Here is a 24,757-nt window from a genome sequence, read left to right as displayed (position 1 = left end):
TCAAATTTGTACAGATCTATGGAGTCTTGCCATTTGCAGGCTACCATTCCATCAAATCAATTTGAGCTTTTTATCCAATTATTTGCACTCTTATTTGTTTCAATTCAACAAATGTTTTGCATGTTTTAAATTGATAAAATGTCATTGTTTTAAACAAATAAAATTTTCAAAAATATTGTTTCAAACAAAGTGAACATTCACAAGATTGAAAGGATACTTAAGAATATCTCAGTGCTCTCCCGAGGGTGGCATGATTTCCAACAGGTAAGACATTCGTTCATATTCCTGGTTTGGTTGTATCTTCTTTCTTCAGATCTTTGTTGAGGTTGTTCCTCAAACAGAGTTGTTGTTGGGGTTGTTCCCCAGTATAGTCGCAAGCAGAGTGTTGTTGAAGACTTCGTTTTCTCCAGCAGCAGTTTTCCCAGCATGGGTGTTTTCTTGTGAAGTTTCGGCGGTTGATGGTTTGTCATCTTGGTGCCCCGTCACTTTCTCCAATGGGTCGATATTCCCAGACTTTATTTGTCTCCTCAACACAGTCATGAGTAGAGCTGTTATTGATATCCCCATCGGATTCGCGAGCAGAGTTTGTTATCACTCTTCCTAGTGCAGTTGCCAGCGGATTTGTCTGTTTCCTCAGCACGGTCGCTTTCTTTGTTAAGACTCGGTAAGTCAGCGGTTTGATACCCGGTACTTTACCGTTTCCCCGGCGAAGTCGTCTGCGGAATTATTACTATCTCTTCATCAGAGTTTCTCTCCAGCAGAGCAGGATTTATTTTCCTACTCAGTGGATTGTTTGGGTTGACATCCCAGTTTATTGCAACTATCTTTTCCTCGGCATAGTCTGCAGAATGTTTGTTGTGGCAGCTTTGCCTGCTGAATACTCCTTCAATCCCCAGTATGGTCGGATGATGGCTCTAACATCCAGTGAACGGATTGATTTCCTGACTGTTTGTGATCCCAAGTGGATTGGTTTATTGCAGAATCTACTTGTCGTGATCAGTTTGATGTGTATTCTCCCCAAGTGGAGCGGTTCGTTGCAGAATCTACTTGTCGTGATCAGTTTGCTGTGTACTCTCCCCAAGTGGAGCGGTTCGTTGCAGAATCTACTTGTTTGATCTGTCCCCCCTCAGTGGTTTGTTCCCCAAGAGAGTAGCCGACAGTTTTCCCCAATAGAGTTGCTTATGCAGTTAGATTCTACTTGGATGATTCATTCTCCCTCAGTGGGCTGTTCCCCAGCGGAGTTTTGTGGATTTGCTTCTACAGCAGTTCGTGCTTGTGCAATGCACTTTTTATTTCTCAGTTGACACTGGGATCCCCTGCAGATATCTTGGGTTTTCCCTTGTTCCCCTACAGATTTGTCTTGGTGGCTGCTTTGCCCGTTGTGACTTTCTGTACCCTGATTGGGTTGTTTCCTAATATCTCTGATCCTCTGCTTCTTCAGCAGTACCCGCAGATCTTTGCTTCTCAGCATGTAGATCTCCGCAGATTGCTCTCCAGCTGGTTGTTCCCCTGGAAGTATAATACCGGGCGTTTGGTTCCTGAACCTGTTGTGTTAGAACTGTCTGTTTTGTCAGCATTCATCAAACATAAATCACGCATATTCATGCATATTCATAAACATTCAGATATTCATGTTGCATTTCTTGCCATATATCTTTTGTTTGTCGTGTCTCCTGCTATGGTGATATAGATCTCTTTATAGATCTCCCCAAGCAGATGTCGGGTGTTTAAAATCTCTCCATAATAGAGTCAACCCCATAAGCAGAAAATGCTGTATTTCCTTCTGCAGTTCCCCACTGAGATATATCCTCGTGGATGACGGTTTCTTCCGTTTCCTCCCAACACATATATTGGGATGGATGTTCCTATTTGAGTTATATCCTCATTAGGACGTGTCTTGATTCAGTCTGTCTTTTCGGATCATTCCCGAATTGGCTATTTGTCAAATGTCTTGTGCTTCCCAGCGGGTTGTTCCCCAGCGGAGTAGTTTTGGGCCTCTACCCTCATACCGGTAGTTGTAAATCCTATTTTCCTGCTCTTCAGCAGTTTGTGGTTTGATATAAACCCTATTTTGGTTTCCCGTGCGGATTTGTGATTTGTTCTATCCCCACGTGGAGTTGTTGGTCTTCTACCCCGTATTCGGTAGATGTAAACCCTAATTTTGTGGTCACCTCCACCCTTTTTGCCCTCTGCCTACAAACCAGCAGTCGTAAGTCCTATCTTTACGGTTTTTCTACCTACAAACCGGTAGTTATAAACCCTGTTTTCTCCATTTGCAGAGTTAACCTTGTTGTTCATCCCAACCGATGACAATTTCCCCCTTGTGGTTATCTTCATCTAATGTTTGATGTTGATTTTCCTTTGCTCGGATAAGTTGCTCAGATCAGCACTTATATCCCCAGCAAGTCTTTTGTGGATAATTGCCGTATGCTAGCAATTTTATCCCCAGCGGGTCCTTTCACCTTTTGTCAGCGATTGTGTTCCCCGGATCATTGATTTTCATCAATGCATCCCAGCGAGTCTTTTTTCATTTACCCTTTTGTTGGTAATGTCTGTTGCTCCCTTTGACTAGTCATCATTATATACCTAGTTTGGTATCCCGATGCCTTTCTTTTCGGATCTTATCCTATAAACAACCTACAACCCGGTTCAGGATAATTTTCCATGCGAGTATATTATTCACGGTTTGCCGGTAATGAATGATATGTCTCATGCACTCTTTGGTTGGAGTCCTTTGTTGATCTTCCCCAGTCGAGTAAGGTTCGCATTCCTTGTGGAATCGAACATCCATCCTATAAACAAGTCTGCTGTTCTAGCTTTCTTCAGGGTGATGAGTGTTTTGGAACACAAACCAATTCACGTTTTCGGATTTTATCCTATAAACAACCTACAACCCGGTTCAGGATAATCTTCCTTTGTGAGTATTCTATCCATGTTCTGACGGCAATGGATATTATATCTCGTTCACTCTTGGGTCAATCTCTTGATTGTTTTCTCCGCAGAGTAAGATTCGTATTCCTTGTGGAATCGAATGTCCATCCTATAAACAAGTCTGCTGTTCTAGCTTTCTTCAGGGTGATGAGTGTCTTGGAACACAAACCAATTCACGTCTTCGGATTTTATCCTATAAACAACCTACAACCCGGTTCAGGATAATTTTCCATGCGAGTACATTATCTACGTTTTGACGGCTATAGATAATATGTCTCATGCACTCTTTTGTCGAACACTTTGTTTGTTTCTCCAACTGAGTAAGATTTGCATTCTTTACAGAATCAAATATCCATCCTATAAACAAGTTTGCTTTCGCTCTCTTCAGGATGATGAGTGTTTTGGAACACACACCAATTCACGTTTCGGTCGGTCACCTGTTACATACCTACAACCCAGTATCCTTGGTGTTCCTTCCTGAGTTTGTTACCCTCATACCGGTAACACCTCATTTTCTTTGGTGCTTCCTCAGTGAAGTTTTCTTTTGCTTCTCCTCCAGGAGTCAGCTTGTGTCTCTCCAATGGATTTATTTTCCTTTGGAATTATTCTTTTCCCCAGTGTGAGTCCTTCACTCCCCAGTGAGTTCTCCAGTCTGTTTTCTGTTATTCCCTAATCAAAGTCGTGTCTTGTTCACGCTGTGTCAGTTTTGTTTATCCCCAACTAGAGTCTTGTTAGAGTCTCTGTTCCTGGTGAGTGTACTACTCCGATGGATCGTCTTTTCTTCTGTGTGAATCACTTTCCCCACAGAATTTGTGTCTTTTGCATACATACATTTGCATCATGAGGTCTCCTAGGGACCAAAATTTGTCTCATTACTGTTATTTAAGCCCATTCTACCGCGTCGAGATGAAGATTTCTAAACTTCACTTCTCCGGCTAGAATGACCTTAAATAGGGGCATCTGTAAGACCCCAATTTTGGCCCTAAGATCCCTCATGGCCCATATCATATCATATCATGGCCTCAAGGATCATTGCATGCCCTAGCTTCCCTCCTAGTGGGTAGGTTGCCTTGTGTGTGGTTCTTGATCACCAAGCATGTCTTGCATTTGTATATCTTTGCTTTTCATATGTTTATTAACCAAAAAGTACAAAAATATTGTCATCTAACCATGTTACTTGCAGCTGAAGCAATCATCAGACAATTAGGTCAAAATCAGTCAAAGTCAGTCATTGCAGTGGATGGTGGCCATTCTTGCAGAATTTGGGCACCATGACCAATAATCAAGAGTTCATATGACTTGTGACATCATTTGGAATCAAGATATCAAGGAATTAGGGTTTGGAATTCATCAGAAGGTGTTTCAGTCAAGCAAAACCCTAGAAAGTCAAACTTGGTCAACTATGGATTTAATCAGTGATTTGAGGATGGGATTTGGTCTGAGAGGTCTCATTCATGTCTATACAAAGCTTCATATATCATGTCAAGCATCATCATTGAAGAATTTGAAGTCAAACAGAAAATTTCCAGAAATAGAAAGTTGACTTGTAATTCAAATTTGCCAAAAATGGAAACTTCTTGATCTTAAACTTGCATCATGATACAAGCTTCAAATGAATTTTTGCCCAACATGAAAGTTGAAGATCTTGTTCTCCCATTTCCAAAAAGTCCAAGAACACTCAATTCCCATGTATGGTTGGCAAGTTATGATCAATTCAATCTCAAAAATTCTTGAACTTCAAAAGGCCATATCTCTCAAACCATTTGGCCAAATTGGGTGGGGTTTTTTCCAACAAGTCACATTTGATCCCCTCTTTCCAAAAATGTCATCATCATGCACCAAAATATTACAAATCAAAATGGCCTTTTTGGACTTGCATAATTTATTTTCAAGTGAGGGTGGAAAGTGAATTTTTAAATTAACCAATTCCAATCCATTTTTCCATTTGGATAAGTTCTGAATTGACATTTTTGACATGTTACAAAGCACATTTCGTGCAGACTTACACCCCATTGCCAAGTTGGTGAAATTTAGCAAAATGACAAAAAATGATTCATTTGAGATAATTGTGTTTAGCACTCCACTTAGTAACCTTAAACAGCAAATATATAGCACCTTTTCTGTCATTTCAACCCTAGCAGCCACTCTATTCTAACAGAAAAAAACTCTTGCTCTCAAAAATCCATTTTCTTCATCTTTCAAAGTTCTTCCGAAAGCTCCAAAGAACTCGAGCTATCCATTGTTGCTACAACATCCAGCCACCATTTGGAGCCCATTCCAACCTCCATTCTCCATCTGTAACAGCTGTGGTTCGACTGTTTTTCCAAAGCATCATCAATGGCAAAGTGTGATTGAAGCCAAACCAAGCTGTTTCAAGCTCAAGCATCTTCACCATTCATCATTTGGAGCATGAGTCGGCATCTGTTTCGAGTATAAACATCCAAAAATCTCTGAATCACACTGCCCTTCAAGATTTGGTTAAGCAACAATGCTTCAAAAAGAACAATCCAATTTGATTGAGCTTGATTGTTTATCATGAGCTAACCTCTTGGTTTTGTAGGTGGCTTGACTCATATGATTTGAGTCTTGTGCTTTGCACATTTGCCTGTCTGTTTTGATTGATTGGTTTCTACCTCCTTCTGATTTAAACTGTTGAACTGTGTACTGATTTGTTTGACTATTTCAGGTACCATTAGTTGCTTAGTTCTTTGAACTTGCTTTGCTTTGCTATTTAGCAATTTGCTTTGAGGTATAATCCCTTTTTCTTCATGTAGTCTGGAAGACATGGCCTGTTATTTGGCCAGGCAACTGTCTGAAGTCCTCCTTAAGAGGCAATGCTTGTGTGTGTTTATATTTGTCCCAAGCAGGAAAAGTCCTTCAAATAAGGCAATTGGTAGATCAAAGAGATAAGCAACCTATCTCCTACTATTCTGTGAGTCTTCTCCTTGCTCCCATTACATGGTTGTAGCATTGAGATCCAAACCCAAGATCTATAGAGTCTAATATGTGGAGAGAGTTCCTACTTTCTGAACTCCCACGCTTTCTGATATTCAAATGCTCTCCCTGATCAGGGATAAGAGCAATGAGGCACACCCCTCATCTCCTCTCATCTGCTTCACCTTAGCCCCTCAATGGCAAGGTTAAGAGCACCTCGGACCCTATTCCAGTTGGCTTCAATACCTAACCCTTTTGTATGAGCCTCCTTGTTTGATTATAGCGTGTGCTGATTGCTTTCATTGGTTGATCACTTGCTTCATATACACATGTTTGCTTGTATGCTCTATGCATTTATCATCATTTATTGCTCATCAATGCATGATCATCTCATTTGTCCTTGTGACATTATCATTGTTGTTTGCCCATTGAGGACAATTGTAAGACCATTCATTGGCCATTGCTCCTATGATATGGAAGTGAGTATAAGACCATCACATTGGCCACTCATCTTATCTTTGCTTGATGCATTTGATTGTATGTGAGGATGCAACTGTAAGTCCCTGCAAGTTGGCATTTGCTTTCCTATGATCACATGTTGTTTTGTTTGTTGTATGTGAGGATACAACTGTAAGTCCCTGCAAGTTGGCATTTGTATTCCTAGGACCATACTGTGGAGGTTAGAGTAAGCCCAGACAGATTGGCATCTGACATCCATGTTTTGTTTTCTTTGTTTATGTGAGGATGCAATTATAAGTCCCTGCAAGTTGGCATTTGTATTCCTAGGATCATATGTTGGATATTGGTATAAGTCCAGACAGATTGGCATCCGGTATCCAAGTTTCATTTTGTTTTAGGAGATTAGTGTAAGTCCATTGAGTGGCCTCTGATATCCATTTCTGTTTTAGGAGATTGGTGTAAATCCATCTATTGGTATCCGGTATCCGCTTTTGTTTGTGAGATTGGAGTAAGACCATTGAGTGGCATCCGGTATCATTTGTTTGCTTATGTTATTATCCATTGCTATTCCAAAGGACACACTTGAATCATCTTCTATATGATTTCAAGAGGTGAACCTTCTAAGAAGTTTTACAATCCATCTTCATCCATTCATCCCCATTATGTCCTAAACCTTTTCACACATTACTTTCAAAACTTGAGATAGATATTGTGCAAACATCTTCATGTTTTCAAACTAAAAACCTGGACCCCAAGTCCTTGACTTTTTTCAAACTCATTTTCATAATACTTCTTTGAATCAATCTTAATCATACTTTGACTCCACTTTCATAATCACAATCAATTAACTTCACTCATTCACTTGTTTTGGCTCTGTCCATTGTTAATCTTTTCATGCATTAGCCATAGGTTTCAATTATCATTGTGGTTGATGTAAATCTTGCCTATCCTTAGTGAGTCGACAGTAAGACTTCCGTACTGAAAACAGGGCTAACCCCTCTAGTACGTCGAAGCTATCCTCGCATGGTGGATGTTGGTCTTGGTCGAGTGTTCTCCCATTGATAATGAAAAGCCTCAGTGCTATTTGTTTAAAATTGAATCCACCAACTTTTGGAAATCTTTTAGCCGAACTACGGCGTTTTGATCCTTACCTTTGATGGAAGGTACGTAGGCAGCGGGTTCATCCGTTCAAACCCAATAAAAATTGTATATTCTTTTCTCATCATCCCAATCATGTTTGCACAATACTTATGTCATAACAAATAACAATTTTATACAACAAGTGTGAAAAGGGCTCCCTAGGAGTACCTAGGACGTAGTGGGTGCCTAACACCTTCCCATTGCGTAATTTACCCCTTACCCAGACTCTCTGATCTTTTTATTAGTTTTCTACGTGTAAAACTTCTTAGGCTTTTGTTCGCTTTTTAGCCAGTCCTTTGGATAAATAAAAGTGCGGTGGCGACTCGAATTCATTGTATGCTTTGCTTATGGTTTAATCAATAAATCATATAGCGACGAATACACCGCTACAACACTCATTAAAAAAAATATGAAAATAGTGGACACCAGGTCTAGTGGGAAAATCAATTTCATGTGTCTACAAGAAACTAAGTGGACAATCGAAAAGGCAAAAGAATTAGACAATTCGGGATTTTCATGTGTCTACAAAAAACTAAGTGGACAATCGAAAAGGCAAAAGAATTAGACAACTCGGGATTTAGGTTTTGGTACACCAGAAAAGTTAGATCAAGAAAGGGGGTGAGGATTATTAAGGATAAGGAGTGGAAGAAGGGTATTTTTTGGATGTGAAAAGAGTAGGAGACAGAATCATAGTCTTGAAATTTATAGTGCAACAAGACACCTTTAATGTTATTAGTGCTTATGCATCTCAGGTTGGGTTAGCAAAACACCTTAAGGCAAAATTTTGGGAGAATTTAGAAGGCTTATTTCATGATATACTTCAAGGAGATAAGCTTTTTCTAGGAGGGTATCTAAATGGACATGTAGGAAGCATGTCAAGAGGTTTTGAGGGGGCGCGCATGAGGGATATGTTCTTATGGATATAAATGTGGAGGATAAATTCATCTTAGAATTTTCGTCAGCTTTTAATCTTACATATCTAATATTTGGTTTAGAAAAAAAGATGAACATCTTATCACATATAAGAGTGGGGTGATTCTCAAATAGATTTTTTATTTATTAAGAAAGTAGATATAAATATTTTCTTGGATTTTAAAGTTATTTTTGGAGAGTTTGACTACCCAACATAGAGTATTAGTTATGGATGTAAGAATCAAGAGGATATCAAAGAAAAAAGTCAGATGAGAGCGTCACAGATCAAATGATGACATTTGAGGGATGAAAAGTAAGGATGTTTTCAACATAAAATCTTTGAGGGAGAGTTTGTACAACTACAAGGAAGTGAAAATGATACGTGGAATAAGATGACCCAATAAATTAAGAAATTAGGTAAAGAGAAGATGGGAGAATCAATAGGTTTTAGACATATGGTATATAATTCTAGTGGTGGAATGAAAGATTGAAAAAAAATATATTTTAAAGAATGGCCTAGGTGTAAAAATGCCAAAATTTGATAAAAATATAAGAAAGATGAGTATGAGACTAAGAATCCAGTGGATGAAGCAAGAATCCAAGCTTTTAAAGGACTATACCAACTTTAGGAAGCAAGGTGAGAGAGAAAATCTACATATGGACTTGCTAAGGAAAGAGAAAGAAAGACAAAAGATTTGGATCAAGTGAAGTATTTTAAAGAAGAATAAGGAAAAGTTTTGGTTCAAGAAAAGGATATAAAAGACATGTGGAAGATGTATTTCTACAATTTATTTAATGAATCATATGATATCTCATTCGACTCTAGCAGACTCGACGTTAGAGAAGATGAATAAAATTAAAGTTACTACCGTCAGATTCAAAAACAAGAGGTAAAATAAGCGTTAATGATGAGTAATAGTAAGACGGTTGTGCCAGACAATATACCTATTGAAGTTTGAAAAATCTTGGAGATAAAGGTGTTGAGTGGTTCACCAATGTCTCTAACGAAATTACAAGGTCAAAGCAAATGTCAGATGAAATAAGAAGAAACACTTTAGTTACAATATATAATAACAAGCATGATATGTAACATCCGAGGCCGAAGAAGGCGGGGGTGGTTGTAACACCCGAGGCCGAAGAGGGTTGGGAATGGTCGCCTGGATTCACATTGGAATGAAAGTATCTCGAGGTTGTGCAGGTATGAGACTACATGGTTGAAGGAAGGCTTATACGGATTGATTGGTATTACTTATACCAACAAGATATTTATTTTTTTCGATAGTCTAACAAATAGGAACTCTATAGTTAAGTGTGTTTGACTTAGAGTAGTATTTGGATGAGTGACCTTCTGGAAAGTTTCTCGGAAAGTGAGTAAGGACAAAACATGTTGAAAAGTTCTGTGTTGGTTTGTGAGGTCAGTCGGTAATCCTGAAAGCAGTTTGAGGCGTTACAAATGGTATCACAACAGAACTCTCCCAGTACGATGTGGTTTGGGGACGAACCAAGCGGAAGTTTGTGGGCATGTAAGACCCGAGGCTGAAGAGGGCAAGGTGGTTATAAGATCCAAGACTGAAGATGGTGGGGAATGGTCGCCCAATTCACGTCGGAAAGAGAGCATCTTGAGGTTGTGTAGATATGAGACTATATGGTTGAAGAAAGACTTATAAGGATTAATTGGTACTATCTATACCAATAAGATGCATCTTCTTTTCGGTAGCATAACAAATAATAACTATATAGTTAAGTGTGCTTGACTTGGAGTAGTATTTGGATGAGTGGCATTCTGGGAAGTTTCCTTGAAAGCGTGTGAGTGAAGACAAAACATGTTGAAAAGGCTTGTGTTAGTTTGTGGGGTAAGTCGGTAGTTCTGAAAGTAGTATGGGGCATTACATGGTATACAAAATTATGCAAATTATAGGGGATTAAAATTATGAGTCATACCATGAAGTTATGGAAAAGAATGATTGCACATAGGTAAAAAAAACTCAAGTCACTGAGAATCAATTTGGTTTTATGCCTGGTAGGTGTACCATGGAAGCAATATATCTACTACAATGTGTAATTGAGTAATATTAGATGTACCAACGAGACTTGCACTTAATCTCTTCGTCTCATAATAAATGTATTATTTGAGTTATATGTGGTTCTTAATAAAATGATTAGATTGTTGATTTTATTGATAAAAGTAGTATCGTTTACTAAAATATCATTATTAATTATAGTTATTATAGTAGTTGAATAGAATGGAAGTTAGTATTAAATAAGAGTATAATAGTTGAAAATATAATAAATGTTGTATTGATATTGTAAAGAGACATCTATTTTGAGACAGAGAAAAAATGCGAATGAGTCACTTTTTATGAGAAGGAGGAGTAATTTTTATTGGCTTGGAGAAGACGTATGATAGAGTGCCTATAGACATTTTGTTGAAATCCTTAGAGAAGAAAAGGGTTAGAAATGCATATATTTGAACTATCTAAGATATGTATGAAGGGATATCAACTAGTGTGTTGACATAGGGTGGCCAGACGGACGATTTCCCCATTATAATAGGTTTGTATATATGGATATATGTGCTTGCAGGTATGAAGTCTGCAGCAACCTATTGATTTGGTTTTGATATTGACAACGCTGTTAAGAGAAGTCTTCATCAATCTTGTTGTTCAAGACTTGTTGGTTTAAATGATATCATATAATATGTTGATAAAGTGATGGTGTTTGATATATGGATCAAGTGATGATGCTTGACATTTTGACTAAGTGACGGTGCTTGAAGATCAAGATATATTGATCAAGATGAAGAAAAAAGATCATTTGATGTAGTGATTAAGTGGACGTGCTTGAATATCAAGTTGTGTTGATCGAAGTTGTGTTTATCAAGTTGTGTTAGTCAATTTGTGTTGATCAAGTTGTGGTGATAAAGTTTGTGATAAGTTGACAAAGCTCATATGTGAAAGGTAACACCTTATTACAATCGACATTCAGTGAAGTCAGCTGAGATCTTTGATCATGTGGTTTATCTGATGATGGAATCAGAAGAAGATTTATTTCAAGCCTCGTCAGAAGAAAATTCAAGGTTCAAATTAAGTGATAAAGTCAAAGATAATGTGGAAAGGAACTAAAAGCTTCATTGTTGTCAAAAAGAGGAAGTGTGAAAGCTCACTAATTTTGTGTCGAGTGATCAGTGTATAAATGTATAAGACTAACTCTCAACTTTACTAAGGCAAATCACACACACTTAAATATCTTGAAAAGTCTCTTTTGATTTTGTAAAAATACCTCAAAATATTTTAAAAGCCTGACTAATTGATTAGGGAACTCACTAATCAATTAGAAGCATTTTTTACAAATGGATAATCGATTATGCCTAAAGAATAGTCGGTTATATAACTTTGTAATATCTAAAATTGATTGGAGAAGACCTTTAATGATTGACAACGGATAGAAATCAAAAAATTCCACTTTTAGGTGAAATAATCGATTATAAGAATTGAAAAATCCATGGATTGTTTTCATATTTGAGTCGTCTTTTGTCCTATAAATAGAGGGATCGTATTTAATTTCTAACACATTTGGAAACATATTTGAGATGTCTTTCTCTCAGTTGTCTCCTCTCTTTTATTTTTCTCACATTTGCCTTAGTGATTTTGAGAGTGAAATATTTATATCTATGTGATAGCCTGGTATGGTGTGAAAGCATAATTGTAACCTATCATTTAAGGAAAATTTGTTTTGGTTGCGAGGTAAACTAAGTGAAAAGTTCATGTTTGGTTGTTTAGGTAAACCAAGTAAAATCTCAGTTTGGTTAGGGAAGTCTCCGTTATTAAAACTCTCAGTCGGTTCGTGAGCTTAGCCAATTTAAAAACTCTTAGTTGATTTGTGGGTTTAGTCTATTGTTAAAAGCTCTTAGTCATTTTGTGGGTTTAGCATCTTGTTAAAAAATATCTCAGATGATTGTGAAGGTCTCCGTAGTTAAAACTTCGTCTTGGTTGGGAAGTTAGTCAGTGAAAAACTTCAATCCTTGTATAATGAGGCTTGTGCGCATATCCCGTCAAAAGCTCACATCATAGTGGAAACTATAAATAAGTAATTCTTAAGGAGGGGAGTTTGTCACTTAATCAGAGCGAACCTCTATAATTATGGTGTTTTTCTCTCATCCCTTAATTTTTTACATTCTAGTAATTTTTTTCCACTGCAATTCCATTTTCTTATTTCAGTTGATTTTACTCTATTTGTTTTACAAAAGACTTTTAAACTTTGATTTTGTAAAAAAAATAAATTGAAAATGGATTTTCAATCTCACATAATTCATCCCTATTGTGTTTGGAGTCTCTTGTCCAACAACGTCAAGGTTCAACTCTAAGCTCGTATCTATGTACTTTAATTTGAGATGTACTCACAAAGCACATCCAAGAGCTAGCACGGATATGCATATTTTTTTTAGATGATATAGTCCTGCTTGGAGAGTCGAATGAGAATTTAAATGAGAGGTTGAAGACTTGGACATGAGCTTTAGAAACGCATGGCTTTTGCCTAAGCAAAAGTAAGATATAGTGTATGAAAAAGCAGAAGTGTTTCTAACATTGAGGTGAAAGTTGGAGACCATATCATTCCACGAGCCATACGGTTTAAATATCTTGGATCCGTAATACAAAACAATGGAGAAATAGAAGGAGATGTAAATCATCGAATTCAAGCGGGGTGAATAAAATGGAGGAGAGCTTCAGAAATTTTATGTGACACAAAGGTACCGCTCAAGCTGAAGGGCAAATTTTATCAGACTCCAGTCAGCCATGCGATATTGAATAAGACAAAATGTTGGACAATTAAAAATCAACACGAAAATAAAATAAGTGTGATAGAGATGAGGATGTTATATTGGATGTGCGGTAAGACTAGACATTATAAGATTTGAAATGACAATATTAGAAATAGTGCAGGGGTAGTACATATAGTATAAAAGATTGTTTAAAATAGATCCAAGTACCATGAGCATTTAGAGAGAAGGCATGTAAATTTTATAATAAGGAATAAATCAAACAGAGATGAGTCAAACAATTAAAGGCAGAAAAAAACCTAAAAATTTATTAAAAATTTTATTAAAAAAGATCTCAATATCACTTCATGTGATAATGCCCTTCATGTTGTTCTTGTTGCAGTATATCTCATGTACTAAGGTTTTTGTATCACCTTATCTAACTTATTTTTACCCAAATCTCAAAACAATATATACTTGTAAACTTATAAATATATTTTTATAAAAGAAAGTATTAAGCATTTATTTTGAATGAAAACTCTTGCGGTAAAGCTTAGAAGTATGGGTGGCCAACGGGTCACCAACACCGTTTAGACCCGTCCCGTAAAAGGCTGCAAAAAAAAGGGGCGGACGGACGGTCATAGTTGAGATTGCAAACCTAAAACTTAAGCTCACCCCATAAAAAATTGAGGGCAGGATAGAAAAAGTCTGCGGACATTGCATTTTTTAAGTCTAAAAATACAAAAAATTAATGTAAATGCTCGTGCCCGCAAAAACCTGCAAAGAAAACAGGGTAGGACGGACGCATTAGAGGGTAAAGACCTAAACGCTTGACCCACCCCACATTAAAGTGCGGACAAAATGGATATGCTCAACTGACCGAGCCAATTTCGCCATCCCTAGTTAGAAGTATCTTAGTTCAAATCCTTAGATAAAACAATCATTGATCAAGTTATTGGAGTCTCTTAAATTAACATAAAAGCACTGTTTTTAAACAGACAGAAAGCATCTTTACATTTGTGAGCACCATGTCGCAGTTGCTATGAGTCTATAATGTTTGATGAGGGTAAATAAATGAAGACTTAGTAGAGGGTGCATTAATTAATCAAATGTAGAGTAGTTTCATTACAAATTAAGACAATGAAAGTAGGGTAAATATACTATTCCCTACAGGACAAACTTAGATACCGCCCGCCCCCAAAAGAATGACATAAGAACTACTGCCAAAATGGAGATTTCTCCTCAAGTAATAATAGCCAATAGAAATCTACGTACTACAGTATTGATAATCAAAAACACTAAAAAGAAATTGCTACATCATCCTTTTAGCTTGAACCCCTTTCCTTGGTTGGTGGGCATCAGATTTACCTTCACTCAAATTTCTGTAGTACACAGTTTAGACAGAAACTGCATTATGTAACCTCAAAACTTAATGACCAATTACAGGTTCAATGGCTCTGACTCGGTGTCCCTTTCCTTCAATTGCCAGTCTTCTGATTCTGTTTTTAAAAAAAGGAACAAATCTCAGCACCAATTAAGAACATCTTTTGTTTTATATGAAAATGGGAAATATTGTTTGTAAAGAAAATTTATTTGGTACATCTAGATGGTGATCATATCACTCATATTGCAGTCCAATTTCACCATAAGCAACAGATCATAGTGAGAGGGTCTTACTTGGCTTATCTGCAATCACCAGTAGTCGCCTTTGTAAGATACTAGCCATGAAGAGGAAAATTGAGCACATTCCAAACATAACAGTGATAGGGAATGCATCAACCTGCACATAGAAAACAAATAATTAATCTAAACAGTTATATATAGAGAGGAAGATATAGACCCCCTATCTTTTTCTTTTTTTTCTTTTGGGGTTGGGTGGAAAGGGAAAGGATTCGCATATATTTCCAAGAAAGAGGTTGTCAGAGTAGAATTCAAAGGAATAATTTGTCCAACCAGACATTGTATTTAGGAAAGGGTTTATAATTCCAAATTTAAATTAGTGCAGTACAAAAGTGGATTAGATTGTTGGAGTTCGGCAAGTTACGGAATCTAAATCAACAGAAATGCTACATTAAGATCAAGCATAATATCTAAGTCGTAGATGTGTAACTTACATTGTACAGCACAACACACACAAATATGTTCAGAGGAATGCGGAAAAAGTTCATGATGGTGCTCCTGGCTTCTTCAGGAATGTATTGGGATCTCATCTTCATAATAGATGGCCAGAATATGCCAACACAACTTTCAAAAGTACAGAAGCCGAGAAGCTGAATGCACCCGGCGAATGAGAGACCGCCACCTGTTGCTTTGGAAGGAACTGCGAAAAACTGTTCCACAATAACAAAGTCAAAATATTGCAGAATAGTGTGAGATGTATATCACAGTACTAAGCGACGGAGGGAGAATGTGTTGGAAGAATAGCATACGGTGGTAAGGATGGGAAGCATTAGAGAAGCAGAAGAAACAACAAAAACAATCTGCATGTAGCTCTCTACACGGAATGATGAACGAGCCATCAACTTAGATGCAAGTGAGCTTCCCAACATTGACGATAACATGAATGTTGCAAAAATAAAACCATGGGGAATCTCCTCATCATTTGGACTCAATGCAGGAGTCCATAGGAACACAAAGGTATACATTGAACCTTCAAAGAGAGACTGTATGGCACCAAGCAAGGCTATTTTTTCATCTGAAACACAAGGAATGTAACAATTAGTTAGCATTGGTAATAGGAAATGAGCAAAAAATACAAGACAAGGTGAATAAAATAAATGATAACAGAAGAAGGAAGGGCAAAATGAACAAGTTCATTTCAACATAAATCACTTTCAGGATGGAATCAAATAATGACCAGACCACTCCTTATACACTAATGTTACACATTTAAGAGTTAAAAAGTTCAAATTCATAGCACAGAACCACTTTAAAAACAATTGAGAAAAAATACTATCTGAGGTAAGAAGTGTACCAGAAGCAATGGCCACAGCAGCACCCTTGAATTGGGCGAGCAAGCTCTTGTTTTCAGAAGCATCCCCGTAATTTTCTGTCCATGTAGATAATATGACGATCATACCAATTGTAAGAAAACCTGCAGCAGCATCAAAGGGGGCTACTGGTCCAAGAGCCAATGTATCAACAAGGACATTTCCGAACAGCCCAGAAAAAATGGCGACAAGACCATTTCCAAGAAATATGGCCTTCGAGAATGTTAATGACAGCCATTGCTGATCAAAGCCCCTCTGATAAATTCATGTGAAAAAAACTGAGATTAATAAATACAAATGCAAAATGAAGGAATCAAGACAGAGGTATAGAAAACATGGTAAAACCCTTTAGTATGTATTTTGATTACCAAAAAATCACTTCATTAGCCACTTGGAGGATACTGTAAAATGCATGCTTATCTTTTTTATAGGGATGTAATAAATTTATAAACCCCAGAAATGAACATCTTTTGGAATCAACCTAGTTTGTAGTTGTTAGATCTATCAACTAGCAGTTCTGTTTAAAATGACACATTAAGAAGTTCATAGTAAAATAATTACATATTAAGTATTGGAAATTGTTCATTTGTATGAAGATACTCAATTGAAGAAACGCGGGAATAAATGTAGCCATAGATTTACACAACCACCCACCCATGATTTATGTCAAAGCCAAACCAAACAATTTAGTTTTATTTTAAAAATGGTTCACAGTAATATTCTTACCTTTCGTATACAAGTCTCTCTAATATTTGGCAATGCTCTTGAGTATTACATACAAGATTAGCCCGGTTTGAATTTTTATTTAAAACAATCAAGCTAATACTATTATTTAGAGGATATACAAACTACTCTTCTCCATGTGGCACTTATAATAACTATATTATTCAAGACATTTACAGCCTCCATGTACAGAGAAGAATGTTATAAAGTCAACATAACCAGAGGAAAATATGACGGTAAAACTTGATAATTAACAGCAGACAACTTTAAAAACACCTCACCTTGAAATGCTCAGCAACAAGCCACGATTCAAATGCTGAAAATAGAAGTGAAGTGGCAATGCCTCCCAAGATACGGCCCACCATCAAAATTCTGTACTGAGGAGAATGTTTGGTGATGCAGCTCGCAATGTAGGTTAAGCAGTAGGTCACACAAGCCCTCTTCCGTCCCCTGATTTCAGAGTAAGAAGCATGAGATACTGAAAAATATGACATACGTATGGTACCAAAACAATTAGAAAACAAAAATGAATCTCACTGTTTGTCAGCCAGAGATCCCACAATTGTTCCAAACAACATTGAAGACCCAAAGCCAGCAATGAAGAGTTGTCCAATATCCCCCTTTCCATATCCATATGTACTATAAAGGTAGTAGACATATGGACCTTGCAACCAATCACCAGCTATAGCCATAGAAACAGAATCCTATTAGATCACCAAAAACTAACATCTCTTGCTTACAATCACCCAAGTACAAGCACTGCAATTTCAATTCCCCCTTATATTCACCCAGAACAAATAGCATCTAAAGCATAACTAACTGATGCAAAATGTTACTAAAATCAGATAATAACTTTAACGAATCTAAAATCTAATCAAATCAACTTCTTTAAAAGGATAATAACTTGGCCAGATCAAAACTTCTAATTTAAATCCGATCTCAGTCTCACCCAACATTATAAGATTTGAAGGATAAAAACGACACTTTAATTAAAATAATATAATGAAAAAGTAACAAAGGTAAAAGATAAAGTATAAAGTATATCATAAATAAGCAAAGTTTAGTGTACACAACCATTTCGAAACCAAAAAGCAAAGAGAGAGAGAGTAAAAATCACAATGTCCAGGACCCAAAAAACACATCACAACTGTCACAAGCAACCCAAGCTAAGAAGATCATAAAGAAAGAATCAATGTCCATTTCAGATACCGAAAACTACACTAAGATCCATCTCAATTGCTTTGTTTTCACATCAAATTCAATTTGAATAAACAAATTACGGATAAGATGTACATAAAAAAACAAAAATAGCTTATTTTTTATAGTAATTATTATAATTAATCTATCAATCACAAAACAATAATAAAACCAAATGAAACAAACAATAGGCAAAAAAAAAACACGATCACGATTGACAAGCACATTGAATCCATTAAAAGGAAGCACAGATCAAAGAGATAAAAAAACAGATCGAGAATGAAATGAAAGAGATCTAAGAGAGAAAATCCAGATCTACCCATCATGAGAGAATAAATGAGGAGGTAATTGTTTTTGAAGGAATTGAAAGCAGAAGAAGTATTGATTCGATCCTTATTGTTTTTGCTAAGCTCAAGAACTGCAACAAGAGCGGCTAATCCACCGAACACAGCGTAGAAGAACAACTCCATTTTCGCGATCTCAGTGTTTGCAGAGAAATGCAAGTACCAAGAAAAATTTGGATCCCACTCTCTTTTTTTGCAGAGTGTGAATGAACGATTTGTGAGATAACCACGAGTGGTGTGAAAGATAGATGGAGAGAGAGAAGAGAAGGGTGAAGATTATATAGTGGTTTTTGAACGGTGCTGTGATCACCTGTGACAAGTGTTACATGGAACTGTGTATTAACGGTTGTCCGTTTCTAACTTTTTTTTTTTATATTTATTTTTTGCTCTCACTCCGATTAATTCTGCTTCCATGGCTTCCGTTATTCTTTATTTTTTATTACAATAAATTCTTTTTTTTATAATGTTTTCTTTAAATTTTATGGTAATTTTTATTTATTTATTATGATAAATTTTAAAAGTAAACAAATTTAGATTGAGGAGGTGTTCTTAAAAGTATTACTTAAAAATGTTTTTTTTTTAATTTTTTATTATGGTTCATTTTAAATTAGTAAATAATGAAAATTTCATTTTTGAAAAAAATTAACAAACTAATCTAAAATTATTTAAGCGAATTCCAATTTAAATTTAAACTGAGATAATTATTTGATTTATTTGTTTTCCTTAAAAAAATTAATTACAAAGGTCATCTATGTTAAGACAAATATTATGCAGTACATCACCATCACCATCCTATTACCAGGTGCTGTTAAGATAATGATGGACGAATTTAAAGTAAAAATTTACTAGATGAATATTTTTTAATTAAAGAAATTCGGAGTTGTTCATGAATGTCATCTTAATTAATTAAGGATTTTTCAAATGTATAGGCTTTTTTTTCTTCCTAAGGGGCAAATAGGTATGAGAACATAATTTGTTTAACATAAATAATTTATTTTGATTGAGTTTGAATTTGAATATTCTCACATTATAAATATATAGAAACGAATGGGTAATAGAGATACTATTACCCATTCAAACTCGTCTCATTTATGTTATTTTATCATTTTAGTTTTAATAATTTAGAATATTAAATATGTTATTAGTATTTTAATTTATATTTTTTAATTAAAATATTTCAAATGTATGAAATTTTTTAGATTTTTTTATTTTATTATTTTTAATATAATTTAATTTTGAAAAATAAATATTATCATTAAAAAATTTGATTTTACTAAATAAATAGTGGCGGGACCGGGATATCCGAAACTAACTTGAATTTGTTTGAAATGGATTTGAATTTTAATTCTTCATTTTTTATAGAAATTAGACGGAGAATGGAGATTATTTTAGAAGGTAAAATTCGTCTCCGATCCACTTCATTACCATGTATATACTCATACTATGGTATGAGTTACTTATTTATTTATTTTTAGAAAAAAAACTATGATAAGACGTTAATTTGTATGCATATCGTTGACATATCAAATGATTTTTTATTAATATTAAATTTTATAAAAAGAATATATATGATAATAGCTTTCAATTTAATGGTGAACTTGATTGTACGAATGTGTGGTAAAGAGTTATCAGAGATGTCATGTTAATAAGTTTGACACCTTAATGTCATTTCATCATATTACACTTGTATTTATTTTTCATGTCAACTTAGTGGTTTATTTTAGTGTCTAACAAGCAGTACTGGTGCGATAGATTACTGTTGATGTATTCTTTATTTCTTTATAAAATAATTTAATAATAAGAATTAATTTATAATAAAAAATGATGAAAATAAAAGTGATTGAAAAAGTTAGATAATTACTTTAAAGTCTAGAAACAAGCCTAAATATGCTAGTTATACATGTTATGATTTGTCTAAACTAAAGTAAAGAAATGCATATTTTAAATTAAGGGTGCAAAGTAAAATTTTAAGGGGGTCCAAAATTGAATAGAATAATAATATTAGTGTAATTTAAGAAAGCTCAGGGGTGCAATTGAACCCCATCAACTACACTTATCTCCTCTCCTGCACAAACCCTAAAAGCACTTACTACTTATACCATGGCGAAAACCCACGTGCAATGCTTACTGCACCGTCCTTTGACGACCAAAACTATCACAATTGGATTCTTTTAATGCATTGTGCTTTAACATCCAAAAACAAGGTATCTTTCATCAATGAAACCCTAACAAAATCGACTTCATCTGACTCTAATTTTGAGACCTGAGATCGAGTAACATGATTTTTTTTATCAACATAATCCTTTCACTTCACATTGCTCAAAGCACGGTTTTCTTTGATTAGGCATTTGAGTTTTGGGATGACCTTCGCGAAAGATTCACCAAGGGTAGTCATTTTTTATTCTCTGATCTTCTTTGGGATTTCCATTGAATCGAGCAAGACAATAAAACACTTTTTAGTATTTCATGCAAGGAGTTTGGCAAGAACAAGATAAAGTTAGGCGAAGATTATCAAGCTCTACTCGTAGAATCTATGGGATTTCCACTCTACCAAGCTAGGTAATAAAATATCTTCTTAGTATTTCAGTGAACTAAAGATTCTATGACGTGAGCTTCAGGATCTTCGGCCAACTTCATCTGGTTCTTGCCAAATTCCTTGCATTTGCGACTTTGCCAAAGTTATTCACAAATACAAACATATGGAGTATGTTTCTTGCTTTCTCAAAGGATTCAATGACTCTTACAATAACATTCGCACTCAAATCTTGATCATGGATCTTATTCCAAGCATCAATCTTGTTTACTCGCTTATTGTCCAATAAGAGGTATTTGTCCCTCAACCTTTTACCATTAGTTCCACAATCTTCTTTGCCAACAATTCTAAATCCATGGGACACGAAAGAGAAAAAGGTCATCCAAGACCCCTCATGATATGTACTAACTGTAAGAAAACTAACCATATCATTGATGGCTGTTATTTTAAACACTGGGTTCTTCTAACATATCGAACAGAGAACCCTAGATACACGACACGCCATGAGTCTCATTTAGAAAATAAGGAAACTTCTAATATTGTGGATCCTTAAAAAAATAGGGAATCATCTAAATAAGGAAACTTCTTACAGTAAACCAATTTTATATCGCCATTTTTTTGCACTTCTCTAAGGTAAAATAACTTGACATTAAAGTGTTTTGTCTTCCAATCAAACAATGGATTATATGATATTGAAATGGCTGATTAATTATCAACAAAAATATATGTACTTTGCTCTTACTTCAGGCCAAAATCTGCTAAGATATTCCTTAACCAAATAGCTTGATTTACAACTCTTGTTGCAGCTACAAACTAAGCTTTTGTTGTTGATTGAGCTACAACCTATTTCTTATTTAAACATCAAGAGAAACACTTGAACCTATGATAAAGCAATATCCTGAAGTACTCTTCATATCATCCAAACTACCTATCTAATCACTATTAGAATATCCAAATAATTTAAGATATTTGACACTGCAGTACTTAATTCCATAATTGACAATTTCTTTAATGTATCTTACAACCCTCTTTGTTGTCTTCAAGTGCAATTCACTAGCACATGCATGATCCTTGGCAGCAAGCAAACTAAAAATAAGATGTCAGACCTTGTAGATATAATATACATTAGACATCCAACCAAACTTTTCAAATGAGCTTCATCAACTTTATCAGCTTCATCCTCTTTGATAAACCTATCTTTTTTATTCATAGGAGTGTTCATTATTTTGTATTCAACAACCTGAACTTCTAAAAAAAATCTCTTTTGCATACTTTTTTTTTGACAAATAAAAAATATCATTCTTCTTTTGAGTGATCTCCATTCCTAAAAAATATGTGATACAAACAAGACTAGTCATCTTAAAGGTTTCTTTCATTTCTTGTTTGAATTCTTCAACCATTGATATAATGCTTCTTGTCACAAAGAAGTGATTAAAATATAAGCACCAACATGCTTGATATAAAGTGTAGTTTCATATAGGTTCTTTTGAAGTTCCAATTGTAGTAAAGGATCATTAATTTTGTTGTACCACACTATCGAGGCTTGCTTTACGTCGTAAAATGCCTTTTTCAACAAGTAGACTCTATCTTGTTTGCCTTTGATAGAAAAACCTTTTGGTTGCTCAACATATATCTCATCCTGCAGAAAACCATTAAGGAAGGTTGTCTTAATATCCATATGAAACCCTTGCCATCCTTTTTGTGCAACAATGAAAAGTAGTAGCTGGATTGTGTCGTGTGATGCTACAGGAGAAAAATTATATGAATAATTAATTCCAATTATTTGATAATATCCCTTCATAATAAGCTTTTCTTTATGTTTGTTTATAGAGCCATCGAGGTTGAATTTTGTTCTAAACATCTATTTCATTTCAATGGCCTTTCTATCATGAGGTCTCGGAACTAGCTCACATGTTTAATTTTTCTCAATCATAGATAGCACCTTCGGTAACATAGTTAACCATTTCTCCTCCGTAAAGGCTTCTTCAAAGCTAGCTAGTCCAAATAGAACTATGTTACACACTACTAACCAACTTTAACCATCTATGTGATTGATCTATTCGTACTTAAAGCTTCAACCATCTTCATGATTGATACACATAACTGTTGGTGTAAGCCTTATAGGCCAATACTTTTGGTACTTGTATCGAGTTATTTATTAATAATAAAAGGTTTTTTTTCTTTATTATGTTTTTTTAATAAAGTCCTAGAATATCTAGTCCGTTTAATGTATCAAGTGTGACTTAATCATGAGATCTCATTAAACATAAGGACATTATTCTTAAAGTATCTGTAGTCGAGCTTTGTTGTGAAGTGGGATAATATTAAATCATTAAGACTATTATGTACATAGTCTGATGATCACATCTCATGGATCATGGATAATGAGTTATCAAGTCTTAAACATAGGTATGGATATTATGAGTAATATTTATACTGGATTGACCCGCTATGAGAATACTATCTAGAATGTTATGCAAAGTGTCATAAGTTATTCTAATGGTGATAGTGGTGTATACCACCCTTCGACCTGAAACCACTATGGACCCTAGATGTGGAGTCAAGTGCTTTATTGCTGATCAAACATTGTCCATAACTGGATGACCATAAAGACAGTTGATGGGTACTCAACGAAGCATGTTGAGGGACATGAGTGACCTAGATGGAATTTGCCCATCCTGCATAACAGGATGAATGTCTAAGGGTCTAATATTGAACTGGACAAGGATGACACGGTTTATGCCTTGTGTTCAATATAGACATAAGGGGAAAAGGGTAATTATACACATAAGTATTATCACAAAAAGGATTTGTCAGATCACATGACATTTTCGTGTCTTGGGTAGCAGTGATGTGTTGCTAGATGTTGCTTACTATTTATTATGTTAAATACGTGATTTAATATAATTGCCAATGTCGCGAAAACCTACAGGGTCACACACAAAAGGACGGATTGATGAGAGATGGAGTAAATAAGGAACACCGTAAGGTACGATTCACTTAAGTGAATTGTAGAACATCGTAAGGTACAGTGCACTTAAGTAGAATACGAAATATGGTAAGGTACCACGCGCTTAAGTGATTTTGTATATCATAAGATATGGGTCACATGCACTTAAGTGAGCTTTTTAGCTTACAGCCCACACAAATGGTTCTATAAATAGAACCCTTGTGTAGAAGCATTTGATCAAATGAAAATTTTGTTTCTCTCTCTCCCTCTCTCTCACTCAAAGCCTTCATTCATAGCAGCTAGCACTGAGACTGAAGGAATTCGTTCGTGTGGACTAAGTAGAGGCGTTGTCATCATTCAACATTCGTGATTACTCCTTTGATCTGCATCAAAGGTTTCAATCGCCACAAGAGGTAACAATTCTATCACTGATCATGCTCATTCGTAAGGATCACTAAAGGAGAAATTTTTAATTTCCGTTGCATCCCTGGATCACTATTCTCCTTAAACTTATTTCGTAATTCCTTCTGATGAATCATATGGATTGAATTTTGTTCTAAACACCCATTTCATTTCAATGACATTTCTATCATGAGGTCTCAGAACCAACTCCCATGTTTGATTTTTCTTAATCATAAATAGCGCCTTCGGTAACACAGATAACCATTTCTCCCCCGTAGCAGCTTCTTCAGAGCTAGTTGGTCCAAAAACGACTATGTTACACACTACTAACCAACTTCATACATCTTTGTGATTGATCTATTCGTACTTGCAGCTTCAGTCATCTCCATGGTTGATACATATAACTTCTTTAGCAATTCTTTCTGATGAATCATACACATAACCATCTCCATGATTGATCTATTTTTCCTTTCACTCGCTCCATTT

The 24,757-nt window shown here is 35.5% G+C and overlaps 1 protein-coding gene across 1 annotated transcript; it reads right to left on the bottom strand.

The window, feature by feature from the left end:
* Positions 1-14,203: 14,203 nt before the first annotated feature.
* Positions 14,204-18,693, bottom strand: LOC127081711 (uncharacterized). The gene is made up of 8 exons (XM_051021936.1): positions 18,362-18,693; positions 17,383-17,527; positions 17,127-17,295; positions 16,107-16,377; positions 15,562-15,827; positions 15,247-15,462; positions 14,810-14,912; positions 14,204-14,631 (listed from the first exon to the last, which is right to left on the bottom strand). Exons 1-8 carry the CDS (start codon positions 18,510-18,512, stop codon positions 14,573-14,575), a joined length of 1,380 nt encoding a protein of 459 aa, XP_050877893.1. The 5' UTR covers positions 18,513-18,693; the 3' UTR covers positions 14,204-14,572.
* Positions 18,694-24,757: the final 6,064 nt, after the last annotated feature.

This window comes from Lathyrus oleraceus, chromosome 5, assembly GCF_024323335.1.
Source record: "Lathyrus oleraceus cultivar Zhongwan6 chromosome 5, CAAS_Psat_ZW6_1.0, whole genome shotgun sequence".
NCBI lineage: Eukaryota > Viridiplantae > Streptophyta > Magnoliopsida > Fabales > Fabaceae > Lathyrus > Lathyrus oleraceus.
The sequence above is the reverse complement of the archived record's forward strand: the minus strand, read 5'-3'. Positions and strand labels throughout refer to the sequence as shown.

What these genes read in the sequence shown, in the direction of transcription:
- LOC127081711 (XM_051021936.1), bottom strand. Translation starts at nt 18,512, where the DNA reads ATGGAGTTGTTCTTCTACGCTGTGTTCGGTGGATTAGCCGCTCTTGTT. An exon ending in TGCTTCCCATCCTTACCACC is followed by an intron (nt 15,463 to 15,561) that starts GTATGCTATTCT and finishes ATTGTGGAACAG; the next exon opens with TTTTTCGCAGTTCCTTCCAA. An exon ending in TGTGTGTTGTGCTGTACAAT is followed by an intron (nt 14,913 to 15,246) that starts GTAAGTTACACA and finishes TTCTATGTGCAG; the next exon opens with GTTGATGCATTCCCTATCAC.